The sequence below is a fragment of the Oncorhynchus kisutch genome, linkage group LG3 (assembly GCF_002021735.2).
Source record: "Oncorhynchus kisutch isolate 150728-3 linkage group LG3, Okis_V2, whole genome shotgun sequence".
Lineage (NCBI taxonomy): Eukaryota > Metazoa > Chordata > Actinopteri > Salmoniformes > Salmonidae > Oncorhynchus > Oncorhynchus kisutch.
In genome coordinates this window covers 42,367,516-42,392,495 of record NC_034176.2, presented here as the reverse complement: position 1 = coordinate 42,392,495, position 24,980 = coordinate 42,367,516, and the positions used below count along the sequence as shown (strand labels likewise).

Genomic DNA, 24,980 nt, shown 5'->3' with positions numbered 1-24,980 from the left:
CTCTCTCCCTCCCTCCCTCTCTCTCCCTTCAGGTGGTCTATCACTCCTATCATGTACCCGGCCTCCTTCTGTTTCGAGGTGCCCAGCACGGCCTATGTGTTCCTCATCGTCATCAACCTTTTCATAGGCATCACTGCCACAGTGGCCACCTTCCTGCTGCAGCTCTTTGAGCATGACAAGGTGTGTGCTTTACTCTGCTGACAGTATTGGTGTACTGACAGATTACAGAATTCCTATAACTTTCCCCAAGGTTTTTCTGAAATTCCGTTTGAAAGTTGCCCGAAATCAGGAGGGAAGAAGCAGGAAATCCCGAAACTTCTAAATAGGATTCCTGAAAAACCGAAGGATTTGGGGAAAATTACCAGAATTTAGCAACCCTATTTGAACATTTCCTCACTGTGTTTTGGTCTCTCCCTGCAGGATCTGAAACTGGTGAACAGCTACCTAAAGTCCTGTTTCCTTATCTTCCCAAACTACAACCTGGGTCACGGCCTGATGGAAATGGCCTACAACGAATACATCAATGAGTACTATGCTAAAATAGGTATTGTTACAGTTCAATTATATTTCAAGTTCTGTACATTTGAATCCTGCCCTCCTCCTGTTGAATTTATTCAATCTCTCTTAAATATTTAACTCTCAGGTCAGTTTGACAAGATCAAGTCTCCCTTTGAGTGGGACATTGTGACTCGAGGGCTGGTAGCCATGACAATCGAGGGCTTTGTAGGATTCTTCATCACCATCCTGTGTCAGTACAACTTCCTCAGGAAACCCTTGTGAGTGTGTGTGTGTGCATGTGTGTCTGCTTGTGTGTGTAGGTGCATGCAATGTGCTATATGTGCAATGTGCATGCATGTGTGTGTGTGTGTGTGTGTGTGTGTGTGTGTGTGTGTGTGTGTGTGTGTGTGTGTGTGTGTGTGTGTGTGTGTGTGTGTGTGTGTGTGTGTGTGTGTGTGTGACACCAATAAGATCCACTGTAGTGTTCTAGGTCTGTGCACACTCTGAGTGTGTGTGTGTAGGCTTCTGGTCCCCACAAGCATAGAAAACAAACAAACATTTGACCAACTGGGGACATTTTGTTAATCCCCACAGAGTCAAATGCTATTTCTAGGGGGTTTAGGGTTAAGGTTATAGTTAGTATTAGGGTTAGGAGCTAGGGTTAGTCCAAGGGTTAGTCTAAGGGTTAGGGTTATAGTTAGTATTAGGGTTAGGAGCTTGGGTTAGTCTAAGGGTTAGGGTTACAGTTAGTATTAGGGTTAGGAGCTAGGGTTAGTCTAAGGGTTAGTCTAAAGGTTAGGGTTACAGTTAGTATTAGGGTTAGGAGCTAGGGTTAGTCTAAGGGTTAGGGTTACAGTTAGATCTTTGGGTTAAGGCAAGAGTATGAGTTAGGGTTACATTTAGGGTTAAGGGAAATAGGATTTTGAATGGGACTGAATTGTGTTAGCTGTACAAAGGTTAGCTGTACAAGAGTGTGTGTGTGTGTGTGTGTGTGTGTGTGTGTGTGTGTGTGTGTGTGTGTGTGTGTGTGTGTGTGTGTGTGTGTGTGTGTGTGTGTGTGTGTGTGTGTGTGTGTGTGTGTGTGTGTGTGTGTGTGTGTGTGTGTGTGTGTGTACTGTAACAGGAGAGTACCAGTGAGCAGCCAGCTCATAGAGGATGATGATGTGGATGTGGCCTGTGAGAGACGGAGAGTACTGAGAGGAGATGCTGACAACGACATGCTGAAAATTGACAACCTCACCAAGGTCAGACAGACACAGAGATCCCAATGTGCTTTATTTAGCTTCAGGACCAGAATAGATAAGTGTATAGTAGGTTTAATATCATTAAGGTCAATTGAGTATCACTAGACACTAGTGGTAATGCTGAGCGATTTGTGCTTTTTGAGGTTGTTTCGCTTCAGTTATTAAAAAAATAATCACGGTTTTCGATTTCGATATTTTTTTTAAACATGAAATGCATTATGTGGGTTGAATGCTATAACAACACAGAATAAAACAATGAATAAAAGTCCCATGATGATAATGACTGCCCATTACTGCTTACTACCATCATTTATTCACACTACTTTACTAATAAAATATTTAAGTTGTTGTGTAGAGTGCATTTTTTTATTTGATGACGTTATTATTTCATTCCAAGTCATCTCTTATCTCTATAAAGCTGCTGTCTGACAAAATCTCTATTTTAGTAGCTATTCAAAGTAAATAAGGCATACTTTTATGCCTGCTGACCTATCAATCACTTAGATCAGGGATGGGCAACTGGTGGCATGCCTCTCTTTTGAAGGTCCTCGGATCAATTCCTCGGAGCCCCACCCCCAAAGAAACATATATATATAAATATCATTTTTTTGGGGGAACTCAGCTGGGGTCTTAACGAGTTAGAATAGTAGGAATACACAAGGTGCAATTTCGAAATTTGGTTGTTCATCAGCAGTTTCTCTCTTGTTATGTCAGTCATTGACAGTCACTCAATTAGCCCATGTCAGCTAAAATGTATAGATGTATTCTAATGGCCAGCTATCTAAATTTAGTAATCATGGTCGAATTACCGGCCGGGGGGCCACCATTGATTTTGTTAGTCAGTCTCACTCAGATATCATATTAAAAACTGCAAACATTTCTCTCCATCCTATGGCAAGTTGTGTAGAATCCTCTTCGCTCAATGGCTCAATGTGTAGAATCAATCGCTCAATGTGTAGAATTGCACATAATTAACTATAAAATGTATGGATGTGGGTACGCAGGCCTGTGAGCAACTGCGGCCCCTCATGATCAAAGTTGCCCATCCCTGACTTAGATAATGTATATTCAGGTAGAGATATTTGATTTGATTTGATTTGAGATACCTCGCGAAGCAACTGCTCTGTCATTCTCTGTCACGCTAAGCTATGTAGAATATTGGCCTGTTTGAAACTCCATACTGCATCGCACAGTTCGGGCTTGATCTGATTTATGTGAAGAGAAACTGCGCAATGTGCGCATTGAGCTCACAGAATATTTTTTTTACAAGAGGAATTAAATAATTTAACTGATGTCATCAATTTGTTGTTTAACAACCGAAAAAATAACCAACATTTCGGTTAATCGCTCAGCACTAACTAGAGGCAACATTTTTGTGGTGTAAAACAGAACAGATCTGTGCAAAAAAAAATACTATGCACCTCATTGTAATCTGGCAGCATGATTTAAATAGACATTTTTCTTCAACAATGTGCATTACAAGGAGGCTATTTAAACTTTAGAGTTTTGTAAAACGCGCAATGCATAAATAGTCCCCTCCTTTATACCATGCTCTGTGTCACTAGGTGTACAAGTCGAGGAAGATGGGTCGTATCTTGGCTGTTGACCGGTTGTGTCTGGGCGTGCGTCCTGGGGAGTGTTTTGGCCTCCTGGGGGTGAACGGAGCAGGGAAGACCACCACCTTTAAGATGCTGACTGGTGACGAGAGCACCACGGGAGGGGAGGCCTTCATAGGGGGAAACAGGTATTTTACATATACACCAGGTCTTGCGTACCAAATTGCACCCGATTCCCTTTATAGTGTACTACATTTGATGGGCCCTGGTCAAAAGTAGTGCACTATATAGGTAACAGGGTGCCATTTGGGACGTACCCCAGATGGGTCTTTAATCACAATGCTAACACAAATCTCAGTGCTCTATGCTAGTCTTAGTAAAGGTTTATATCAGATACTGGTACTGTAGCCTACCTGAGATTGATACAGAAGTGGTTATTGCTAATTCCAATACACGTCTCAATGTGTTATGCTAGTTTTAGTAATAAATCTGTACATCGTGGCCCGTATTCATAAATTGTCTCAGGAGTGCTGATCTATAATCAGTTTAGCCTTTTTGATAATCATCAGTAAGACTATATGGACAGGGAGGACGTGAGCCTCGATCAGTGCTCCTACTCTTAGACGCTTTATGATTTCGGGCCCAGGTACTGTTGTTGAGCTGGATCTGTGTTTTGTCGTCAGTATCCTGAGGGAGCTGTTGAGAGTGCAGCAGAGCATTGGTTACTGCCCTCAGTTTGATGCCTTGTTTGAAGACCTGACAGCCAGAGAGCACCTGGAGCTGTACACACGCCTCCGAGGCATCCCCTGGAAGGACGAGCAGAGGGTACGGCTACAACACACCCAAACTCTCAAGCAGACACACACTCCACATTTCATATTCAAAATATTATATTACTGTGTTATTTTTCTGAATCGATGTTGTTGAAAAGTTCCTCGTTTACTTTCGTCTTCCCCTCGCAGGTGGTCTCGTGGGCCCTAGAGAAACTGGAGCTCTCCAAGTATGCAGACAAGCCCGCTGGCACCTACAGTGGGGGAAACAAGCGCAAGCTGTCTACTGCCATCGCCCTCATCGGATACCCCTCTCTCATCTTCCTGGTTAGACTCACTCAACCCCATCACCATGGGTGTGACCCAAATGGCACCCAAATGGCACCCTATTCTCTATATAGTGCACTACTTTTGACCAGGGACCATAGGACTCTGGCTAAAAAAAAATTTATTATATTTTTTGGTTCTCTTCATTAAAAAAAAATATTTTTGTCTTTTTTGGGGGAAAAATTCTAAAATACTTACAAAAATACATATCCTCCTCTGGATAAGATAGAATACCCTCATTTCTGATTGTGTTCTGTGTGTTTGTCCAGGATGAACCTACTACAGGGATGGACCCTAAGGCCCGCAGATTCCTCTGGAACCTCATCCTTGATATCATCAAGACGGGACGCTCTGTGGTGCTGACGTCACACAGGTGAGACGCTCATTCTCATCAGACATGTACTGCATACTGTGTGCTGCTAATGTATTCACTACTATCTGTATTATTGAAGTGTTGTGGGTAAGACGTCTGTTATGCCCTGCCTTGCACTCACACCCACGCTTGTTTTGTCCTCCTGGCACTGATTCTGCCGATAGCAGTGACTGTCAGTATGTCTGCTAAATGACTCAAATGTCAACTGTGAATGTCTCTGTCTCTGCAGTATGGAGGAATGTGAGGCTCTGTGCACCAGACTGGGCATCATGGTCAACGGCAGGTTCAAATGCCTGGGCAGCATCCAGCACCTCAAGAACAGGTCAGCAGAAGTGTACACTCACTCAGCTAATGCAGGGTGTGGCCTTACTCTGTTGCTAGGCCAACCAGAAGCTGAAGACATTATGGGATGCCAACTCATCTGTAATCATCTTTGAATCACCCTTCTATTTCCTCCTTCCTTCAACTTGTCGTTTGTCGGTTACACGACCTGTTATGTCATCTGTGACCCTGTTGAAATACTTCAGAAATGCATCCTTCCTTCCTTATTTCCTTGAGGTAAGCACAGATCCATATGTGGTTAGATAGATGTAAGCAAGGTTACCACCCTTACTCTCCCAATCCAACCAATTTAGATCTGGGATTACTTCAAGGAAGAAGGTTGAATTTCTAAATTAAGCAATCATGGCCTGTGTGTCTTGTCTACTCTCATCCTGGTTGTGTCCCTTCCTTAGGTTTGGTGATGGTTACATGATCACAGTGCGGACTAGAACCAGTTCCAATGTGAAGGAGGTGGTGAGATTCTTCAACAGGAATTTCCCTGAGGCTGTACTAAAGGTACATTTGACACTAACATTACATTTGACATTTAGCAGACGCTCTTGTGCTATTTTTTTGTACTGCATTGTTGGGTTTGGAGCCTGCAAGAAAGGCATTTCACTGAACTTTTGCACGTGACATTAAAACTTGATACATGAGACTTATCCAGAGCGCTTACAGTCAGTGCATTCAATTAGGGCCCTATTCATTCCGCATCGAGGAAGTTCAGCTTTACAGCGTGATTTAAATTTAAAGGCAATGTTCCTGCTCTAGCAGAGAATAGCAGAGTATGTCGTCGGCTCAATCGGAAATTACCTTAAAATGAAATCTTCAGCTTTACAGATTGAGTAGAACCCTAAGTTTAGTTGGACCACTTATCCCAGTTTTTTCAGGTAGACTCTTCTTTGACATAACTGCTATCAGCAGAGTCAGTGGCAGGGAAAAAACGCGATTGCAAGTAAGACATGTTGTTTGTATTGAATCCACCCCCAGGAGCGCCACCACACCAAAGTCCAGTTCCAGCTGAAGTCCGACAGGATCTCCCTGGCCCAGGTGTTCAGTAAGATGGAGCAGGTGGTGGGGGTGCTGGGGATAGAGGACTACTCTGTCAGCCAGACCACACTGGACAATGTGAGTTACTGTTACACTGTGTTTTAGTCATTTCCAGTGGTGGGGAAAAAGTACCCAATTTTCAAACTTGAGTATAAGTCAAGATAACTTAACAGAAAATGACTCAAGTAAAAGTGAAAGTCACCTAGTAAAATAGTACTTCAGTAAAAGTCTAAAAGTATTTGGTTTTAAATATACTTAAGTATCACAAGTAAATGTAATTGCTAAAATATACTTAAATATCAAAAGTAAAAAATATAAATATTTTCAAATTCCTTATATAAAGCAAACCAGACAGCATCATTTGTTTATTTTATTTTTATTTACAGATAGCCGGGCACTCTCCAACACTCATAATTTACAAACAAAGCATTTTAGTCTGCCAGATCAGAGGCAGTATGGATGACCAGGGATGTTCTCTTGATAAGTAGGAATTAGACAATTTTCCTATCCTGCTAAGCATTCAAAATGTAACAAGTATTTTGGGGTGTCAGGGAAAATGTATTGAGTAAAACAAACTTTTATTTAGGAATGTAGTGAGGTAAAAGTAAAAATGGTCAAAAATATAAATAGTAAAGTAAAGTAAGATACCCCAAAAATCTACTTAAGTAGTACTTTCAAGTATGTTTACTTAAGTACTTTACATCACTGGTCATTTCCACACTGAGACAGTACAGATGAGGTGATTTTAAATGTTTATTAAAACAATCTGTGCATGCAGACATCGGTTATTGCTCCCTTTCATGTTTGTTTGTTGACTTGAGGAAGGCCTTGCAGCTGAAACATCTCAAATAAAAAGTCTCAATTATATCCCCTTGTCTTTGTTTCTCTGCGTTCTCTCCCTTCCCTAGGTGTTTGTGAACTTTGCCAAGAAGCAAAGTGACAACCTGGAGCAGCAGGAGAGTTCCCCCCCTGGTGGAGGCCAGTCACCCCTGCAGCGCCTGCTCACCCTGCTGAGGCCCCGGCCAGCCAATACGGAGCTCAGCGCCCTGGTCAGCGAAGAGCAGGAGGAACTGGAGAGTGACGACGATGAGGGCCTCATCAGCTTTGAAGAGGAGAGGGTGAGAGGCGGGAAGAGAGAGGAGAAAGAGGAGGAGAGAGTGTAAAGGGAAGAGGGTTTGAGGGGAGAGGAGAAGACTGAGAAAGTGAGATGGGATGTTGTCTACATAGATACACTGTGCAGATCACACTTAAGTACTTAACTGTAAGTAAACTTGACTGTATTTTATCCTTTACTAATCACCGGTATGTCTCCATGGCAGGTGCAGCTCTCCTTTAACACAGATACTGTCTGTTGAACTGTGGAAACTCAGAGAGGGGGCGTGGCTGGACAGACAACGTGGGAGGAGGAAACTCAGGGAGGGTGTGGCTAGATATACAAAGTGGGAGGAGGAAATTCAGAGAGGGTGTGTCTATTAGAAAGAGAGAGGAGGAAATATACATCAGAGGAGGCTGGTGGGAGGAGCTATAGGAGGCAGGGCTCATTGTAATGTCTGGAATGTTTGATTCCGTTCCATTGATTTAATTCCAGCCATTACAATGAGTCCATCCTCCTATAGCTCCTCCCACCAGCCTCCACTGATTTACATGTACTAGGAAGAGAATGGACCATCTCTATCTACCCAAGGGAAAAGTAAGATACATTTAATTTTTAGCCTCAAGCACCTAACAGTGACAGAGACTGAGGCATTGGACTCGGAGAAGGAGACACAGTGGGACAGAGAAGAGAAGGACAGAGAAGTGAAGTCAGCCTCTCAAAGCTGTCACAGAGTTAGCCATGGTTAAAGGCTGAGGTGACGAAGACATCGGTCTTCTGTCATGGGAAACATACTGCTACGGTGAGAATGCTTGCATTTTAATGGAGATATGTTGTTATAGGAATGTTTATATGTATTTCTTTTAATATATATTGAAAGATGGGAACACTGAAAACCAATGTGGTCCATCTAGAAAGGACTGAAATCAAAAGGTCTGATTAGGTATTAATGTCGCTACTAGTAAGTTGGCTTCATTCACTGCCGATGATGTCACAAAATATCACATAATTCCTTCTGATATGACCACCTTACTCAGTCTAATCTTTTATCAGATGTTTGACGCAGTGAATTTGTGATTCAACATTGGTCAAATTTGTTCCGTCCCTGCCAAAGTACAAGTTGCATCTTAAATCGCACCCTATTCCCTATATAGTGCACTACTTTTGACCATGGCCCATGGGGCTCTGTTCAATAGTAGTGCATCATGTACTGAAGGGAATAGGGTGCCATTCGGGACTCACTGTTCCTATTCAACCAGAGATTCCACCCCAACCCCCTTTAAAATCCTCTACCTGCCTTGAGAGCATGCTGTCATGAAACCAGTCAAACTAGTGTTGTGTCATACAGTATATATATCTATATTTTTCTGTGGCAAGAAGAATTATTTATTTTCTAAATGTATACAGGATATCTGATCTGTGATTGATTTCGAAATAACTGATGATGGTTGATAGCTAAGTAAGTTTTGACGTGAGTCCTGAATCGTTGGCCTTTTATTTGAAATCACTTTACTAGACTAAGTGAGTCAGAGGATAGCTGCACCAGATTTCCTCTTTTAAGAGAATGTAACGGAATGATTCTATATGTTGATGATGATGCTGATGGTGCCTCCCAAATCTCTAGCCTCTTCATTTGGACACTGTATATTTTTGTCTCGACATGATATTTAGAGCACTTTCTACTGAATGCTGAATTTTGTGCTTCTACAAATCATAATGATTTGTTTCTTTCAACAAGATCCTATGTTGGACACCATGTAATAACTTACTTTACAATGAAGGTAATCAACAAGATAATTTAAGTAATCAAAAACCGTGAAAAGAACTTAACTTAATAATAATTCTATCCTGTAATACCTATAAGAAAGGACACATACAGGATTTACAATAATTAGCATACACTACTGCACTACCATCACTGTGAGAAAAAAAAGTTGAACTTTCTGATCATTGTTTAGTTTGAAATCTTATATGATTTACAAGATGCTTTCAAGTCAGCTGACTTTTTCTTTTGGAAGTTGGAGCACATTAGGAATTTTGAAGAACACCCACACCACGTCATTAATGAAGAGAAATGTTTGTCATTTCTTGAATATGTATGTTGCCATGTGATTTGAAATGGATATGTTCATGGGGTGTTTGTGTTGTAAAGATATAGTTGTGATCCCTCTTAATTCCTCTCAGAAATTGCTTCAGTTATTTCGTGGACTAATTCTATGTAATTTAACACATTGATTTCTTAATGGGTGACCTAATTTGGACTTATTTGAAAAACAATATCTTGACTGGGGTGTTTGTTATCCTTTTACTATTAAACAAGGAAACTAATTGTTGTAATTTGTTTTCCTCAGAATGTAAAGTAGGTGAAATTATTTTTCATGTGAACTAATATGAGAATGAGAAACCAAGCCTGTCTTTGAAACGTGTTAATTAATGCTACCTGTATATGTTGGGAGCTGAAAAGCCGTGAGGAAAGATGTAATGAACTTGAGGTTAACTTGTGTCCTTTAACTCAAGACTAAATGATGACCGTGATGCTCTGCTTTAACTAGAGTTCTGTGACTCTGGACCTCAAAGGAACAGCGATGTGGTTTTGAACCATTTTAGATGGTTTTGATCATTATTTGATCTATTGCAACCGTTGTTGCCAACCAACATCTCTGAATACTTAAAAAGGTATTTGAAGTTCTCTGAGCAAAAAAAAGCTTGATTAAAAAAAAAAAAAATGTAAAATTGACAATAACTTATTGTTCAAAGATCTCTGGAGTTAAACAAAAACTGTTTTTTTTTAAACGACACCAGCAAATATGAGAATTGGGTGCAATTCTACATGGGTGTAATTCTACATGGGTGCAAATATGATGAGATGTTTTTTTCTTCATCAATCTAGTGATTACTTGGCTTTGCTCTAAAGCAAAAATTCTTTGGAATTTATCCAGGTAGTGTATGTGTGCATATGAATATAATATATATCTATATATTTTATGAAAATGTGTGACATTTTTCTGTTGTAAAGCATCTGTTCATATTTGTTCTTCTTGCGTTACATTTGGACTTGTTGCTGAATCTACTGTTGTTTCTGTATTCTGTGCTTCACATTGGGTGATCTGGATTTTTAAACAAAAAAATGACAAATAAATCAGGTATCAATTGGGTTATTTTTATCTGGTTTTAATCATGCATTTAATTATAGTATTCTAGTACCTACCTTCAACATTAGGTATTAGAACCAAATATTTTACTGTGCATGCTCTTTGAAGGCTTGCAGTCATTTTGCTAACAATAAAGATATGAGAATCAGCCTGATATACACTATCAATTTCATGGTTTCCTGAGCAGATTTGACTAACTTGTTAAAAATTATAATTATGTTATTAAAACAAATCGACATGAATGATTGGACAAGGAGAATGGCTTTAAAAAGTCATGCTTATTATAAAGTTAAAAAGATTCAAATACGAGCCTCCCGAGTGGCGCAGTGGTCTAAGGCTGTGCCACTAGAGATTCTGGGTTCGAGTCCAGGCTCTGTCGCAGCCGGGAGACCCGGGTTAGTGGAGGGTTTGGCCGGCAGGGATGTCCTTGTCCCTTTGCGCACAAGCGACTCCTGTGGCAGGCCGGGCGCAATGCACACTGACACAGTCGACAGGTGTACGGTGTTTCCTCCGACACATTGGTGCGGCTGGCTTCCGGGTTAAGCGTGCACTGTGTCAAGAAGCAGTGCGGCTTGGTTTGGTTGTGTTTCGGACGACGCACGGCTCACGACCTTCGCCTCTCCCGAGTCCGTACGGGAGTTGCAGCGATGAGACAAGACTGTAACTACCAATTGAATACCACGAAAATTGGGGAGAATATTTTTGGGGAAGACATGTTTCAAGTCTTCCCACAGTGATTGAGGTAATGATAATGAGTGCGTCTAAAATTGGACCCTATATAGTGCACTACTTTTAATCAGGCACCCTATATAGTGCACTACTTTTAATCATTACCCATAGGGATCTGGTCAAAAGTAGTGCACCAAATAGGGAATGAGTGCCATTTGGGATATTTTGTTGAAGCTGTATGGCTTAGTGTTAGTGGATTAAAAGAACATTCATGCACTATATTGTTTGTATGCTGGATAAATGTGACAGCAAGGATGGAAAGCAACTGTGGTCATTCCTCTTAGCAAATTATCATTGATCGTCTTCTTCATCAAATGCCACCCCGGTTGCTTGACGCTTTCTGAAAAAGGTCAGAAAAACAAATAATAGTGAACTGGTCTCTTTATATTATTTACATGCAGATGCATGTAAATACAGTATGTAAAGACCGTCTGTTCGCTACGTCCCAAATGCCACCCTCTTCCAGTTATAGTGCACTACTTTTGACCAGGGGCCAGCCTTTTAAACTAGTGGACTATTTTGGATCAAAGGCATATCCATTTATAGTGCACAACTTTTAAGCTGAGACCTATGCGCCCTGGTAAAAAAAAAAATGTACACTATATATGAAATAGGGAGCCATTTGGGACACAGTCACTGTCCTGATCTCAGTGAGAAGGTGATGTATAGGTGATGAACCTCTTAGTTCCTGGGTTGATGAGAGAATCTCCTGGGAGACGCTTCTTGACTGCCATAGTTTGGCCACTCTGCTGGTGTCTCCTTGGCTCAAAGTCTGAAAGAGCAAGAGTAGCATTTACTATACATCATCGTTCCTAATACACCTCTATGAGGATGAGCTATGAGGATAGCTCATCCTCATACATTAGAGGATGAGCTATGTTCTATTGTAATTTACCAAGGCAACTAAAAATACATGTCTACAGAAAAAAGAAGATGAAGAGAACTTGTCACACAGCACCTGTATTCCGTTTGTGCGGACTCTTCCCAGGACTGAATGAGGCAGGGCCTGCTGGAGAGAACATAGTAACACAACAGAGAACATAAAGACAGTGCGGTAAGAGTACACATGCATTCTGTAACAGCAGTTAGCAAGGCCTTCCCTCGATAGGAAAGAGTACAGTATGTGAGGAGAACTTTGTATGCTGTATAAGAGCTTTGTCCCTAACCTCACCAGTATTGTTTAAATGGGTCAGGCTGTCTGCCATTCTAAACAGCAGCTCTCTCAGGACCTCTTTAGCCTCTTGTTCTTTTAGTCTGGACAGAGTCACACTCAGGTCTCCTGGACTGGCCGCTACATAGAGCACTGCATCGGTGTCCTCCACCGATACCGACACACTCCCACTCCCACACGCAGACCTGGAAGAACATAGGAGAGGAGAGGGGAGGAATATGCAAGTATTGTAAAGGCATGGAAAGTGTAAAGGATCTTGTAAGGATCTCAAGGAGTGCATGAGGTCCTTGGATTAAAATATACTGGGAAATGGGATAAACATACCTGATTTTCAGGATATAATCCTCTGTTGACTTTAAGGCAAACTTCTGTCTCTGAAAAGAAATGTGCATGTCATTTTGTTATCATATACAGAGGGGAAATGACAAAATAATGCATTATTAAGAACCTACATATTTTTACAGGATACATACAAACTGGTTCAATGTCTCCTCAGTGAAATCTGTGCTCCACACATCAAAGGCATTTGTCAAGCTGAAACAGAAAACAAGTATGATGTTAGCTGCATGTGTTACTACACCAATCTTTATTTTACCGGTGAATATTATAGCAATATCTATATGGTACCACTGGCGGCAGCGTTGTTGTTGTTATTGTTGTTAGCACTAACCTGAACACTGCAGCACGAGCTTACTGTGATTCACCCGAGTCGATGAGATCACCTCTCTAATTTGAGCAAAACTGTATAATCGCTAACGTATAATAAATTGCTACCTACATGTCCACAACTACTGTAGCTCGCTAGGTCAGTTTTCTGGTCAGTACTTTGTTTTAACGCATGGTTTCTATCCATACGGAAATGGCTAGATAGCTGTCAACACTCACCCAACATTGAATATCCCAGATGTTGTATGCGTGTAGCATATTAGTTTAGATTGGTCTTTTTTATCTACCACGGTGCAATACGATGATTGGGTCAACGGTAGATTTCCATCCATGTTTTGTGTTAGTGTGGGCATGAGCTGATGGTCAGGGAACATCCACTGTGTGTGGTTGCCAGTAGGTGGCTAGTGATACCCCACGTCTATGTAACATTGTGCAACGTTTCGATGCTGAATGTAGCCCCCAGTCGGTGACGTGGCAGCGTCATTCAGGAAGTGTTTGCCAGCCGAATAGCTGCTTCACATGTATGTTTCTATTTTCTTTATCAGAATATATGTTGATCTGCAAACAAATATAGCTTATTGGGATATTATGTGCGTTATAATTCAATCGAAATACTATAGTTGGAACTGAGTAGCTAGCTAAATGTTCGTCTCGGAGCCTGTTGCTAGCGAAGTAGGGAGGTAAATTATAGCCTGCTAACAGTAACGTTAGTGCTGGTTTTGCTAAATATGTGCGCTTGTTTATGTTGCATGTATCTCAACCAGCAGTTAAATGGTTAGTTAGCTAGCTAGTTAACTAATATTTGATACAATCCTATGTTACCCGTGTTCATGTTGTTGATGGTGGGCTGTGTTATCTTGGCATACTAATGGTTGACACTGTCCATATTTGCATATTTGACTGGTGCTTTGGTCCAGTAATATGCAGAACATATTGCGATGGCTTGGAAGTCAAGGACCCGCAGTCTTCAGGTGTTCGACACAGAGCTGAGTGCCGACACAGTGGAGTGGTGCCCCATCCCAGAGTGGCACAACATACTGGCATGTGGAACATATCAACTGCAGAAAGGGCCAGATGCGGTAAGATTGTAGACACTATCGTTAGACAAACAGACATTCAAAGCCAAGATACTTTTGTATATATAGTGTATGTGGATTCTTCGTGAAATGAGTGGATTCAGCTATTTCAGCCACACCCATTGCTGACAGGTGTATAAAATCGAGCACAAAGCCATGCAATCTCCATTTACAAAGTCAGTAGAATGGCCTTAACTGAAGAGCTCAGTGACTTTCAATGTGGCACCATCATAGGATGCCACCATTCCAACAAGTCAGTTTGTCAAATTTCTGGCCGGCTAGAGCTGCCTCGGTCAACTGTAAGTGCTGTTATTGTGATGTGGAAACGTCTAGGAGCAACAACTGCTCAGCCCCGAAATGGTTGGTCACACAATCTCACAGAACGGTGTAGCACTTAAAAATCCTTGGTTGCAACACTCTCTTCCCGAGTTCCAAACTGCCTTTGAAAGCAACATCAGCACAATAACTGTTCGTCGGGAAGCCGAGCAGCCGCACACAAGCATAAGATCACCATGCGCAATGCCAAGCGTCGTCTGTAGTGGTGCAAAGCTTGACACCATTGGACTCTGGAGCAGTGGGAACGCGTTCTCTCGAGTGATGAATCATGCTTCACCATCTGGCAGTCCGACAGACAAATGTGGGTTTGAAGGATGCCAGTAGAAGACTACCTGCCCGAATGCATAGTGCCAACTGTAAAGTTTGGCTAGGCCCCTTAGTTCCAGTAAAGGGAAATCTTAACGCTACAGCATACAATTACATTCTAGTCTGTTCTGTGCTTGGAACTTTGTACTAGTAGTTTGGGGAAGGCCCTTTCCTGTTTCAGCATTACAATGCCCCTGTGCACAAAGTGAGGTCCATACAGAAATGGTTTGTCGAGATCGGTGTGGAAGAACTTGACTGGCCTGCACAGAGCCCTGACCTCAACTTAATCAAACACCTTCGGGATGCATTGGAATGCCGACTGCTAGCCAGGCCTAATCACCCAACATTTATTAAAACCTTCTACGACTAGGGGTTCAGCTAGCGGAACGTTTCGACAACATCCGGTGAAATTGCAGAGCACGAAATTCAAAATAAATTATTTGAAATATTTAACTTTCATACAATCACAAGTGTAATACACCAAAATACAGCTTAATTTATTGTTAATCGAGCCACCGTGTCAGATTTCAAAAAGGCTTTACGGCAAAAGCAAACCATGCGATTATCTGAGGCCAGCACCCCATCAAACAAACACATGACAATCATATTTCAAACTGCCAGGCGCGACACAAAACTCAGAAATAACTATATAAATGTATGCCTTACCTTAAGATCTTCTGTTGGCACTCCAATATGTCCCATAAACATCACAAATGGTCCTTTTGTTCGATTAATTCCGGCGTTATAACCCCAAAATATCCATTAATTTGGCGCGTTTGATTCAGAAAAACACCGGTTCCAACTCGCCCAACATGGCTACACATTATCTAATAAATTACCTGTAATCTTGGTCCAAACATTTTAAACAACTTTCCTAATCCAACTTTAGGTATTTTAAAATGTATAGAAATCGATAAAATGTAAGACGGAATAAACTATATTCAATAGCGGATAAAAGCATAGTGGAGTGAGCGCCAGGTTGTGCGCCCCAAACACAACAGTACGCTAGACTTGACACTCAGTCTGAACAGCCATACTTCTTCATTGCTCAAAAGAAAAACATCAACCAACTTCTAAAGACTGTTGACATCTAGAGGAAGCCCTAGGAACTGCAACCAGATGCCTACAGAAATCTAGATTCCCATAGAAAAGCAATTGAAAACAGTCACCTAAAAAAAGAATTCCTGGATGGTTTGTCCTCTGGATTTCGCCTGCCAAATATGTTCTGTTATACTCACAGACATAATTTTAAGTTTATGAAACTTTAGAGTGTTTGCTATCCAAATCTACCAATTATATGCATATCCTAGGTTCTGGGCCTGAGTAGCAGGTAGTTTACTTTGGGCACGCTTTTCATCCGGATGTGAAAATACCGCCCCCTATCCCAAACAGGTAATTTTTCATTTAACCAGGGAAAAACACATTGAGACCTACAGTGGGGAGAACAAGTATTTGATACACTGCCGATTTGGCAGGTTTTCCTACTTACAAAGCATGTAGAGGTCTGTAATTTGTATCATAGGTACACTTCAACGGAGTCTAAAACAAAAATCCAGAAAATCACATTGTATGATTAAGTCATTCATTTGCATTTTATTGCATGACATAAGTATTTGATCACCTACCAACCAGTAAGAATTTCGGCTCTCACAGACCTGTTAGTTTTTCTTTAAGAATCCCTCCTGTTCTCCACTCATTACCTGTATTAACTGCACCTGTTTGAACTCGTTACCTGTATAAAAGACACCTGTCCACACACTCAATCAAACAGACTCCAACCTCTCAATCAAACAGACTCCAACCTCTCCACAATGGCCAAGACTAGAGAGCTGTGTAAGGACATCAGGGATCAAATTGTAGACCTGCACAAGGCTGGGATGGGCTACAGGACAATAGGCAAGCAGCTTGGTGAGAAGGTAACAACTGTTGGCGCAATTATTCGAAAATGGAAGAAGTTCAAGTTGACGGGTCAATCACCCTCGGTCTGGGGCTCCATACAAGATCTCACCTCGTGGGGCATCAATGATCATGAGGAAGGTGAGGGATCAGCCCAGAACTATATGGCAGGACCTGGTCAATGACCTGAAGAGAGCTGGGACCACAGTCTCAAAGAAAACCATTAGTAACACACTACGCCGTCATGGAATAAAATCCTGCAGCGCACGCAAGGTCCCCCTGCTCAAGCCAGTGCATGTCCAGGCCCGTCTGAAGTTTGCCAATGACCATCTGGATGATCCAGAGGAGGAATGGGAGAAGATCATGTGGTCTGATGAGACAAAAATAGAGCTTTTTGGTCTAAACTCCACTCGCCGTGTTTGGAGGAAGAAGGATGAGTACAACCCCAAGAACACCATCCCAACCGTGAAGCATGGAGGTGGAAACATCATTCTTTGGGGATGCTTTTCTGCAAAGGGGACAGGCCGACTGCACCGTATTGAGGGGAGGATGGATGGGGCCATGTATCACGAGATCTTGGCCAACAACCTCCTTCCCTCCTTCCCTCAGCATTGAAGATGGGTCGTGGCTGGGTCTTCCAGCATGACAACGACCCGAAACACACAGCCAGGGCAACTAAGGAGTGGCTCCGTAAGAAGCATCTCAAGGTCCTGGAGAGGCCTAGCCAGTCTCCAGACCTGAACCCAATAGAAAATCTTTGGAGGGAGCTGAAAGTCTGTATTGCCCAGCGACAGCCCTGAAACCGGAAAGATCTGGAGAAGGTCTGTATGGAGAAGTGGGCCAAAATCCCTGCTGCAGTGTGTTCAAACCTGGTCAAGAACTACAGGAAACGTATGATCTCTGTAATTGCAAACAAAGGTTTCTGTACCAAATATTAAGTTCTGCTTTTCTGATGTATCAAATACTTATTTCATGCAATAAAATGCAAATGAATTACTTAAAAATCATACAGTGTGATTTTCTGGATTTTTGTTTTAGATTCCGTATCTCACAGTTGAAGTCTACCTATGCTAAAAATGACAGACCTCTGCATGCTTTGTAAGTGGGAAACACTGCTGATTTTGCAGGTTATCAAATACTTGTTCTCCCCACTATAAGTCTCATTTGCAAATGTACCCTGGTAACAATGCAGGAAAATAAAATTATACTCAACTTAAAACACACAATTAAATAAATAGCAAGTATTATATACACAATAAACAAAACACATTTATCAATATAAGGATCCTTTTCTCCTAAACTGACCCAGTGACAACAACACATCCAAATGAAGCATTACTTGGAGATTATTCAACATGATAGGGGCCTGGTAGGAAAAGGAAAGGGAAGTCTCCATCATTAACCAACCCTGTGATCTAAGTGTTGTAATCAGAGTTTCTATTTCTTTCAACCATGATGTTAAGTAAATTGGTAGTTTGAGCAAGGCTTTATAAACAAAAACAGAATGATGTGTTTTTAGCGAAGTCCAACCAACTTTATGTTAAAAGATGCTGGAGTGTCAACTGTCAGATGTTATAAAACTAAGTGTGCTATAATAAATTGTGTCCAAGGGCTTCAAAACACCGGCATCTGCATTCATGTATATAATATCGCCATACACTTCAACAGGAATACATCTAGACTGAATGATCTGTTTTCTACTATTTTTTAATGAAAGACAAGCCCTATTCTTATAGAAGAAGCCCAACTTAATTCTTAATTTCTTGACTAACTCGTCAGCATGCTTTTCGTCAATCCAGATGCCCAGATATTTGTAGGCGGGGACACGATCAATGGGGGCACCATCTAACGTACTTATGCAAAAATCATCAGGTACATCATTACATGATTTGGAAAATGTACTTGATTTTACCAGCATTTAGTACCAACTTCAGGTCAACCAAGGCTTTCTGCAAGGTAGTAAAAGCAGATTGAAGAGTCAGCAGAGCCTGAGGTGCCGTAGGGGCAGTAGCGTATACAACAGTGTCATCTACTTACAGATGACAGTTACAGTTTTGTACAAATAGACCAATGCTGTTAATATAAATTGTGAAAAGAACTGAACCAAGAATCAAACCTTGTGGGACACCTTTTGTTACGAGTAGAAATCCTGAGTTAACGCCATCAGTAAGTACACACTGTGTTCTGTCTTTTAAATCATTTTCAAACCAGCTACAAGCAACCCCATCTAAGCCAATCTAAGCCATCAGTGCCCGACCTCACGAATGCTCTTGTGGCTGAATGGAAGCACGTCCTCGCAGTAATGTTCCAACATCTAGTGGAAAGCCTTCCCAGAAGCGTGCAGGATGTTATAGCAGCAAAGGGGGGCCCAACTCCATATTAATGCCCATGATTTTTGGAATGAGATGTTCGACGAGCAGGTGTCCACATACTTTATACACCATGATGTATGTCACTGACTGTATATCAGAAAGTTGTTACTTCTCATACACGTTGGGACTCTGGTGTGTGTGTGTATAAGGTGGTGTAACAGTTCTCTCATTGTGCAATCATCAGGGACCAGAGGACGCGGCTACTCGGATTGGCCGACTGTACCTGTTCAAGTTTCGTCAACAAGGACCTATGTGTCCGCCCCTCAGTGAGCTGCAGCGGATTGACACACCAGCTATATTAGATATAAAATGGTAAGATGATGCAAACAGCTACAAGCTTCTTTTCAGTTTGGTCTGGTTTCCTTGACACATTAGACCTTGTCCGGAACAAAACTATTTCAATGGAGATCCTCCACCTGGCCTTGATGATTACTTTGTTGCTATACCTCTATTTTCAGGTGTCATGTGCCAGTGTCAGAGAAACCTCTGTTGGGCATGGCTACAGCCAGTGGGGAGCTACAGCTGCACAGACTCCTAGAGAGTCAGGTGAGATACAGATTAATTCACTGTCGAATATCTATGTCCGTTATGTTAGAGTGTTTGGGTTAGGGTTGCAAAATTCTAGTAGCTTCCCCAAATTCCCTGGTTGTCCAGATATCCTGATTTGCATTATTACTGGAATTAGGATGGAATAAGCACAACATCTGTAATCCTCTAAACAGGATTTCAGAAAAACTAGGGAATTGTGCAACCCTAGCTTTGGGCACTGCTCTTATGGATACGTGTCTCCAGTAGGAAGGTCGGTGTGCTCTGCAGACTGTGACCAGTTTGGGACTGGGACCTGATAAGTTGGCTCTGTCATTAGACTGGTCCACTGGAAGAGGTAACAGGTGAGGATAATGGCTTCATTTGGGATATACTGAACACTGCATGGGAGGTTACTAAAGTCCACCGATTGGACAACTAATGTTCTAATAGTCTGTAAAATTTCAGAATGTAAGCATATCCGTGGTAAGTTTGTTTGTCTGTTTCAAGTTCATTATTTGGGCTCCCGAGTGGTGCAGCTGTCTAAGGCACTGCATCTCAGTGATTGGGAGTCCCATAGTGCGGCGCACAATTGGCCCAGCGTCGTCCAGGTTTGGCCGGTGTAGTCCATCATTGTAAATAAGAATTTGTTCTTAACTGACTTGCCTAGTTAAATAAAAATTCAATTATAAAGCATTGCATACATCTATAGTCACATTTTCGTAGTGGCATACAGTTGAACAGAGGCTTTTTTTTGTTGTTGATTTCCACACATGGGGATTTTCTTTAGCAGGGCCTTGAAATAAGTGGGCCTTTTTATAAATGCATTTCATGCAATTCTACGTCATTTACATGTTAAAATACATAATTTATGCCTCCCGAGTGGCACAGTCGTCTAAGGCACTGCAGTGCTAGCTGTGCCACTAGAGATCCTGGTTTGAGCATTGCTGTGACCGGGAGACCCATTTGGCCCAGTATCGTCCGGGTTAGGGGACGGTCTGGCCGGCAGGGATGTCCTTGTCCCATCGCGCTCTAGCGACTCCTGTGGTGGGCCGAAGGCGGTTGCAAGCTGACAAGGTCACCAGGTGTACGTTGTTTCCTCCGACATATTGGTGTGGCTGGCTTCCGGGTTAAGCAGGTATTGTGTCAAGAAGCAGTGCGGCTTGGTTGGGTTGTGTTTCGGGGGACGCACCGCTCTCGACGTTTGCCTCTCCGTATGGGAGTTGCAGCGATGAGACAAGACTGTAACTACCAATTGGATACTATGAAATTGGGGAGAAAAAGGGGTAAAAAAACTGAACAAAAATACATTATTTGTATTTTATTTGTATTTTGTGGGGGTAGATCAACTTTAATATCGCAGATTGTAGGTTCTATCAATTTAATTGTTTGCATCAATGCTAATCCCCCTTTATTTTATTTTTAAGCCTTGAGACAATTGAGACATGGATTGTGTATGTGTGTCATTCAGAGGGTGAATGTGCAAGTCAAAAGATTGAAGTGCCTTTGAATGGGGTATGGTAGTAGGTGCCAAGCACACCGGTTTGAGTGTCAAGAACTGCAAAGCTGCTGGGTTTATCACGCTCAACAGTTTCCTGTGTATATCAAGAATGGTCCACCACCCAAAGGACATTCGGCCAACTTGACACAACTGTGGGAAAACATGGACCATCACCCCTGTGGAACGCTTTTGACACCTTGTAGAGTCCATGCCCTGACGAATTGAGGCTGTTCTGAGGACAGAGGGGGTGCAACTCAATCTTTTTTACACTCAGTGTATATTCTAGGTTGCAGTAGGCTACTAAATAACTTTCCAGTGGCACTGAATGATGAAGATGAAGCCTAGGCTACTTACCGGTGATGGCCGATGCACTCATGCCAAAAGCTTATTTCAAGATAAGCTACTTAGAAAAAGTGTTGTTCGCTCAAAAAGTTGTTGAAACATTTTTTTTGTTGGCTTCTACAGACAGATTAGTCTTCTATTTTCAGCAGTAGGCATTTGCTTTCCAAACTTGAAAGTTTTTCTCGCAATTATATCTTGAAATTTGCGAAAGGCCAACTGACAGCCGCAACCAACCATAGTAGTATAATCCATTCAGTCAGGACTGGCAGCAATAGCTACTGTACCCATGAGTTTAACAGTCAAATTGCCAGGCTTAGAGGTTTTCAAAACCCTTCTATGGATTATATGTCTATGGCCACAATGCGACAAGCTGTTCTATATTTGGCGTGCATGCTGCCCAAATTCTGGCCTTCCCGACTTTAAGTGCTTATGATTAATCTTGATCCACAGCAACTTTTTTTTTGAAGCTATTGATCCTCTGTGGCTAAATTATGCTCTCTGATGTAGTATTTTGAATGGTTTTGTCTGTTCAGACAGGAGTAATATCATTTTAGGAATACATATTCCTAATATTCCATTTAAGTCATTTTAATGTTGTCAGAGAAAGAGCAGGGCAATAGAATTGTTTAGGAAATAGTACTAAGTTATGTGATTACCTAGGGTTTTCATCCCCGTGGGCCCTGTTTAAAAGTAGTGCACAATATAGGGAATAGGGTGCCATTTGAGACCCATCCATGGCGTATCCTCTCCTCTTCCCCTCTGCAGTAGTGACGTGCGTGTGGTGTCCAGTGACTCTGCAGGCTGTGTCAACGTCTTGTCCCTGGGGGAGAACAGTCTCACTGCTGTATCACAGTGGAAGGCCCACGACTTTGAAGCCTGGATCTCAGCATTCTCATACTGGGATACTCAGCTTGTCTACTCCGGTAACACTCCCTCTCGAAAACACATCCAGCTAATACAGGCCGCTTAGTGCTCAATACCCTCCTGTCAAGTTCTGTGTTAATGTTTGCCCCTCCTTGTGTGATGATGATGTTTACACGTTGCCTTAATAAGATGGTCAGGGTTGTCATGCTTTTTGAGCAGACGGGATCCTCATGTTCTTTAAAAAGTCTTGTGACATGCGTCCTATGTTTTGATCTTCCATAGCAGCAAGTTCAGTTGGTGACCTCATGTTTACTGTTGTCTGCGTGCTTGCAGAATAATTGAAACATGACCAAACCTGTCCTGTGTGTGTGTGTGTGTGTTGTCTGAATGGAATGCACCTGGCAGGCGGGGATGACTGCAAACTTAAGGGATGGGATCTCAGGATGGGTCCCTCTTCCCCCACATTCACCAGCAAGAGGTGAGCATGTTGACACAATACGCAGTCAAAATGCATTCACCATTCCCATGGCCAAATCAGTGGGTGCCTCAGAAGCATGTCTTAAATGAACATGTAACCAATACTGTTTTTCCTTTCTTGAAGGCACTCGATGGGTGTATGCAGCGTACACAGTAGCCCACACCGGGAGCGCATTCTAGCCACAGGCAGGTAAATGAACATGGATTTTGACTATTTCAGTCAGGTGTTTTATTTTCAAAATGCCAGGCTGATATTATAATATACTATAAGCCTTGTATTCATCAAGCTCCCCTTTATATTCACTATGTGTTCCTGGGAGAGAAGCTGAGTAATCTGTTTTTTTTTCTATCAACATACTAATTGATGTTACTTACCAGATGTGTGAAGGATAGATTGGTGTCGAACCCTGAGGCCCATATGAACCCTATAGTGCTTGCGTCCGAAATGGCACACTGTTCTCAATGTAGTGCACTACTTTTGACCAGAGCCCATAGGGCTCCTGTTCAAACGTAGTGCACTCTATAGGGAATGATCTGGACTCTGGACAAAAGTAGTGCACTATATAGGGAATAGTGTTCCATTTGAGATGCAGTGAATCATGTGAACTCTCTCCTGTCCTGTAGCTATGACGAGCAGGTGCTCCTGTGGGACGAGAGGAACATGCGTCAGCCTCTCAGTGAGAGTGCTCTGGGTGGCGGAGTGTGGAGACTGAAGTGGCATCCTACCCATGAGCACTTGCTGTTGGCTGCCTGCATGCACAACGACTTCCACATCCTTCACTGCCAGCAAGCCCTGGGTGAGTCTGACTGTCTGGGACGTGATGCTGCTCACATGAAAACTCGCCGCTTTGCCACAACTACCATGTCTGTCTGGTTGAAGAGCTGGGTTGTATTCACAAGGAAACAACTGAAGCAGGGAGGAGCCTACCTGAATTTGTCCAATAAGAAACACTTGTTTTATATTTTTATTGCAAAAGTTGTTCTACCCTGTGTTAGTATGAATAAGACCCAAGTTATGTCTTGTCATTTTGTGAAACCTGTAATATTTACTTCTTCCTCTAGAGGGCAGCGGAGGAGCGTGTTCTGTCGTAGCCTCCTATATCCTCCACAATTCCCTGGCCTATGGGGCTGACTGGTCCCAGCTTTCCCTGGAGGAGCCTCCCCCCTGCTCCCCTCTGGAGACCACAGAGTCAAGACAGTCCCAAACAGAGAGACGTACAGGAGGACACCTAAGGATTCAGTATGAATCTCCCACTGCCAGCTTCGACACCTCCTTGGAGGATGACACAGGACGTTACATACCTGAGAGTTTATCCCCGTCATCTGCTAGCTCTGTGGCAGGCCCACCTGCCTGTCCTAACCCTGCCGTGGACAGCCCTGCAGTGTCCTGCCTGATGGCCAGCTGTTCCTTCTATGACCACATGCTTCATGTGTGGCGCTGGGACTGGACCCCACAGGAGGCAGGCTGCACTGGGACGGCCCAGGGGGAGGGAGAAAGAAGGGCTGTGGGTGAAGGAGATGGTGGCCAGGCAGTAGCACCAGCAAAGTATGCAAAGTGCACTACACGTAGGGAATAGGGTGCCGATTGGAATGCTGCCGAGGTTTGGAGACATGTTTTTGCCTATTGGTCAAGCCCATTAAATCAGGAGGCAAAGACCGAAGAATGCATATGATATCTCACCATAGCGGTCTCTCACTACTACTAGAGGAATATTCACCTTCAAACAAAAACCACAAATAACATTTTTCAAATTTTTTGAATGTCAATTGTTTCAAAAATGTCAAATGTTTACCTTTCTGTAAACATTATGGTTTCGTTCCAATACTGCACACATGAGAAAGCACCTGGCATTTATTCAACCTTTCTTGGATAAAATAGGCCTACTTTGAATCACTTGCAGATATCTGAACTATTTATGATTGTGCAGATCAATATCATTCCACCCTGATTTAATAATGCATTTTAATGAAAAACCAACACCTTTTAGGTCAGTATACATATTGGATCTTAAAGATTTCCTGATAAGTGGGTCATGGATTTGTTACAATGCAGGAAAAACATTTGTTTAATCCACTTGTACAATTTGTTCTTTCACGTGTATACTTTTTTGAGCAATACATTTGCTGTGTTTGAATCCCCTGGCTTCTATTGTTCTATTAACACTGATTTTATTGATTTAACCTTTACTTATCCAGGTTCGTCACATTGAGAGAGAATTGATTTTTCAAGCGAGACCTGGTTCAACCAAGAAGGCAGCAGAGACAAATATCAGACATACTGTAGCAACTTGCAGGCATAGACACACCATACATTTTTGTCGTTGAGTTCCAGTAG

At 42.2% G+C, this 24,980-nt stretch overlaps 3 protein-coding genes across 12 annotated transcripts in view; 2 read left to right on the top strand and 1 right to left on the bottom strand.

The window, feature by feature from the left end:
• Window positions 1-10,386, top strand: part of abca2 (ATP-binding cassette, sub-family A (ABC1), member 2) — an 86,327-nt gene extending 75,941 nt beyond the window's left edge. For 4 of the 8 annotated variants that reach the window (XM_031806484.1, XM_031806465.1, XM_031806480.1 and 1 more), the window contains 12 exons: window positions 33-180; window positions 421-544; window positions 644-776; window positions 1,622-1,742; window positions 3,308-3,486; window positions 3,982-4,123; window positions 4,261-4,395; window positions 4,665-4,768; window positions 4,998-5,090; window positions 5,503-5,605; window positions 6,080-6,217; window positions 7,048-10,386. In XM_031806484.1, coding sequence (XP_031662344.1) covers window positions 33-180; window positions 421-544; window positions 644-776; window positions 1,622-1,742; window positions 3,308-3,486; window positions 3,982-4,123; window positions 4,261-4,395; window positions 4,665-4,768; window positions 4,998-5,090; window positions 5,503-5,605; window positions 6,080-6,217; window positions 7,048-7,302 — 1,675 coding nt within the window. In that variant the 3' untranslated portion in view covers window positions 7,303-10,386. The remainder of the gene's footprint in view (window positions 1-32; window positions 181-420; window positions 545-643; window positions 777-1,621; window positions 1,743-3,307; window positions 3,487-3,981; window positions 4,124-4,260; window positions 4,396-4,664; window positions 4,769-4,997; window positions 5,091-5,502; window positions 5,606-6,079; window positions 6,218-7,047) is intronic. The other 4 variants (XM_031806489.1, XM_031806493.1, XM_031806472.1 and 1 more) reach the window with 2 other exon arrangements.
• On the bottom strand, window positions 9,993-13,383 carry paxx (PAXX non-homologous end joining factor). Of its 3 annotated transcripts, none has more exons than XR_004205732.1 (7): window positions 12,955-13,065; window positions 12,758-12,818; window positions 12,609-12,658; window positions 12,285-12,469; window positions 12,072-12,119; window positions 11,792-11,885; window positions 9,993-11,453 (listed from the first exon to the last, which is right to left on the bottom strand). XR_004205732.1 is itself a non-coding variant. In XM_020475332.2 (7 exons), exons 1-7 carry the CDS (start codon window positions 13,322-13,324, stop codon window positions 11,405-11,407), a joined length of 642 nt encoding a protein of 213 aa, XP_020330921.1. In that variant the 5' UTR covers window positions 13,325-13,369; the 3' UTR covers window positions 9,993-11,404. The 3 variants fall into 3 exon arrangements, 2 of the variants coding, with proteins under 2 accessions (XP_020330921.1, XP_020330915.1); XM_020475332.2 differs by lacking the exon at window positions 12,955-13,065 and adding an exon at window positions 13,170-13,369; XM_020475326.2 differs by lacking the exon at window positions 12,955-13,065 and adding an exon at window positions 13,170-13,383 and having other exon boundaries at window positions 10,379-11,453; window positions 12,072-12,122.
• On the top strand, window positions 13,322-24,780 carry dph7 (diphthamide biosynthesis 7). The gene is made up of 10 exons (XM_020475317.2): window positions 13,322-13,471; window positions 13,868-14,029; window positions 19,121-19,248; window positions 19,395-19,482; window positions 19,732-19,826; window positions 22,070-22,227; window positions 22,574-22,646; window positions 22,770-22,835; window positions 23,270-23,442; window positions 23,708-24,780. Exons 2-10 carry the CDS (start codon window positions 13,889-13,891, stop codon window positions 24,220-24,222), a joined length of 1,437 nt encoding a protein of 478 aa, XP_020330906.1. The 5' UTR covers window positions 13,322-13,471; window positions 13,868-13,888; the 3' UTR covers window positions 24,223-24,780.
• Window positions 24,781-24,980: the final 200 nt, after the last annotated feature.

Excerpts from the sequence above, each read along its gene's own strand:
- paxx (XM_020475326.2), bottom strand. The coding sequence starts at position 13,324 with ATGTTCCCTGACCATCAGCTCATGCCCACACTAACACAAAACATGGAT. Across the intron at positions 12,659-12,757 it reads AGGAGACATTGAACCAGTTT|AGACAGAAGTTTGCCTTAAA; the intron begins GTATGTATCCTG and ends ATTTCTTTTCAG. Across the intron at positions 11,886-12,071 it reads TCCGCACAAACGGAATACAG|ACTTTGAGCCAAGGAGACAC; the intron begins GTGCTGTGTGAC and ends TTGCTCTTTCAG.
- dph7 (XM_020475317.2), top strand. The coding sequence starts at position 13,889 with ATGGCTTGGAAGTCAAGGACCCGCAGTCTTCAGGTGTTCGACACAGAG. Across the intron at positions 19,827-22,069 it reads TCCACTGGAAGAGGTAACAG|TAGTGACGTGCGTGTGGTGT; the intron begins GTGAGGATAATG and ends TCCCCTCTGCAG. Across the intron at positions 22,647-22,769 it reads CCCACATTCACCAGCAAGAG|GCACTCGATGGGTGTATGCA; the intron begins GTGAGCATGTTG and ends CCTTTCTTGAAG.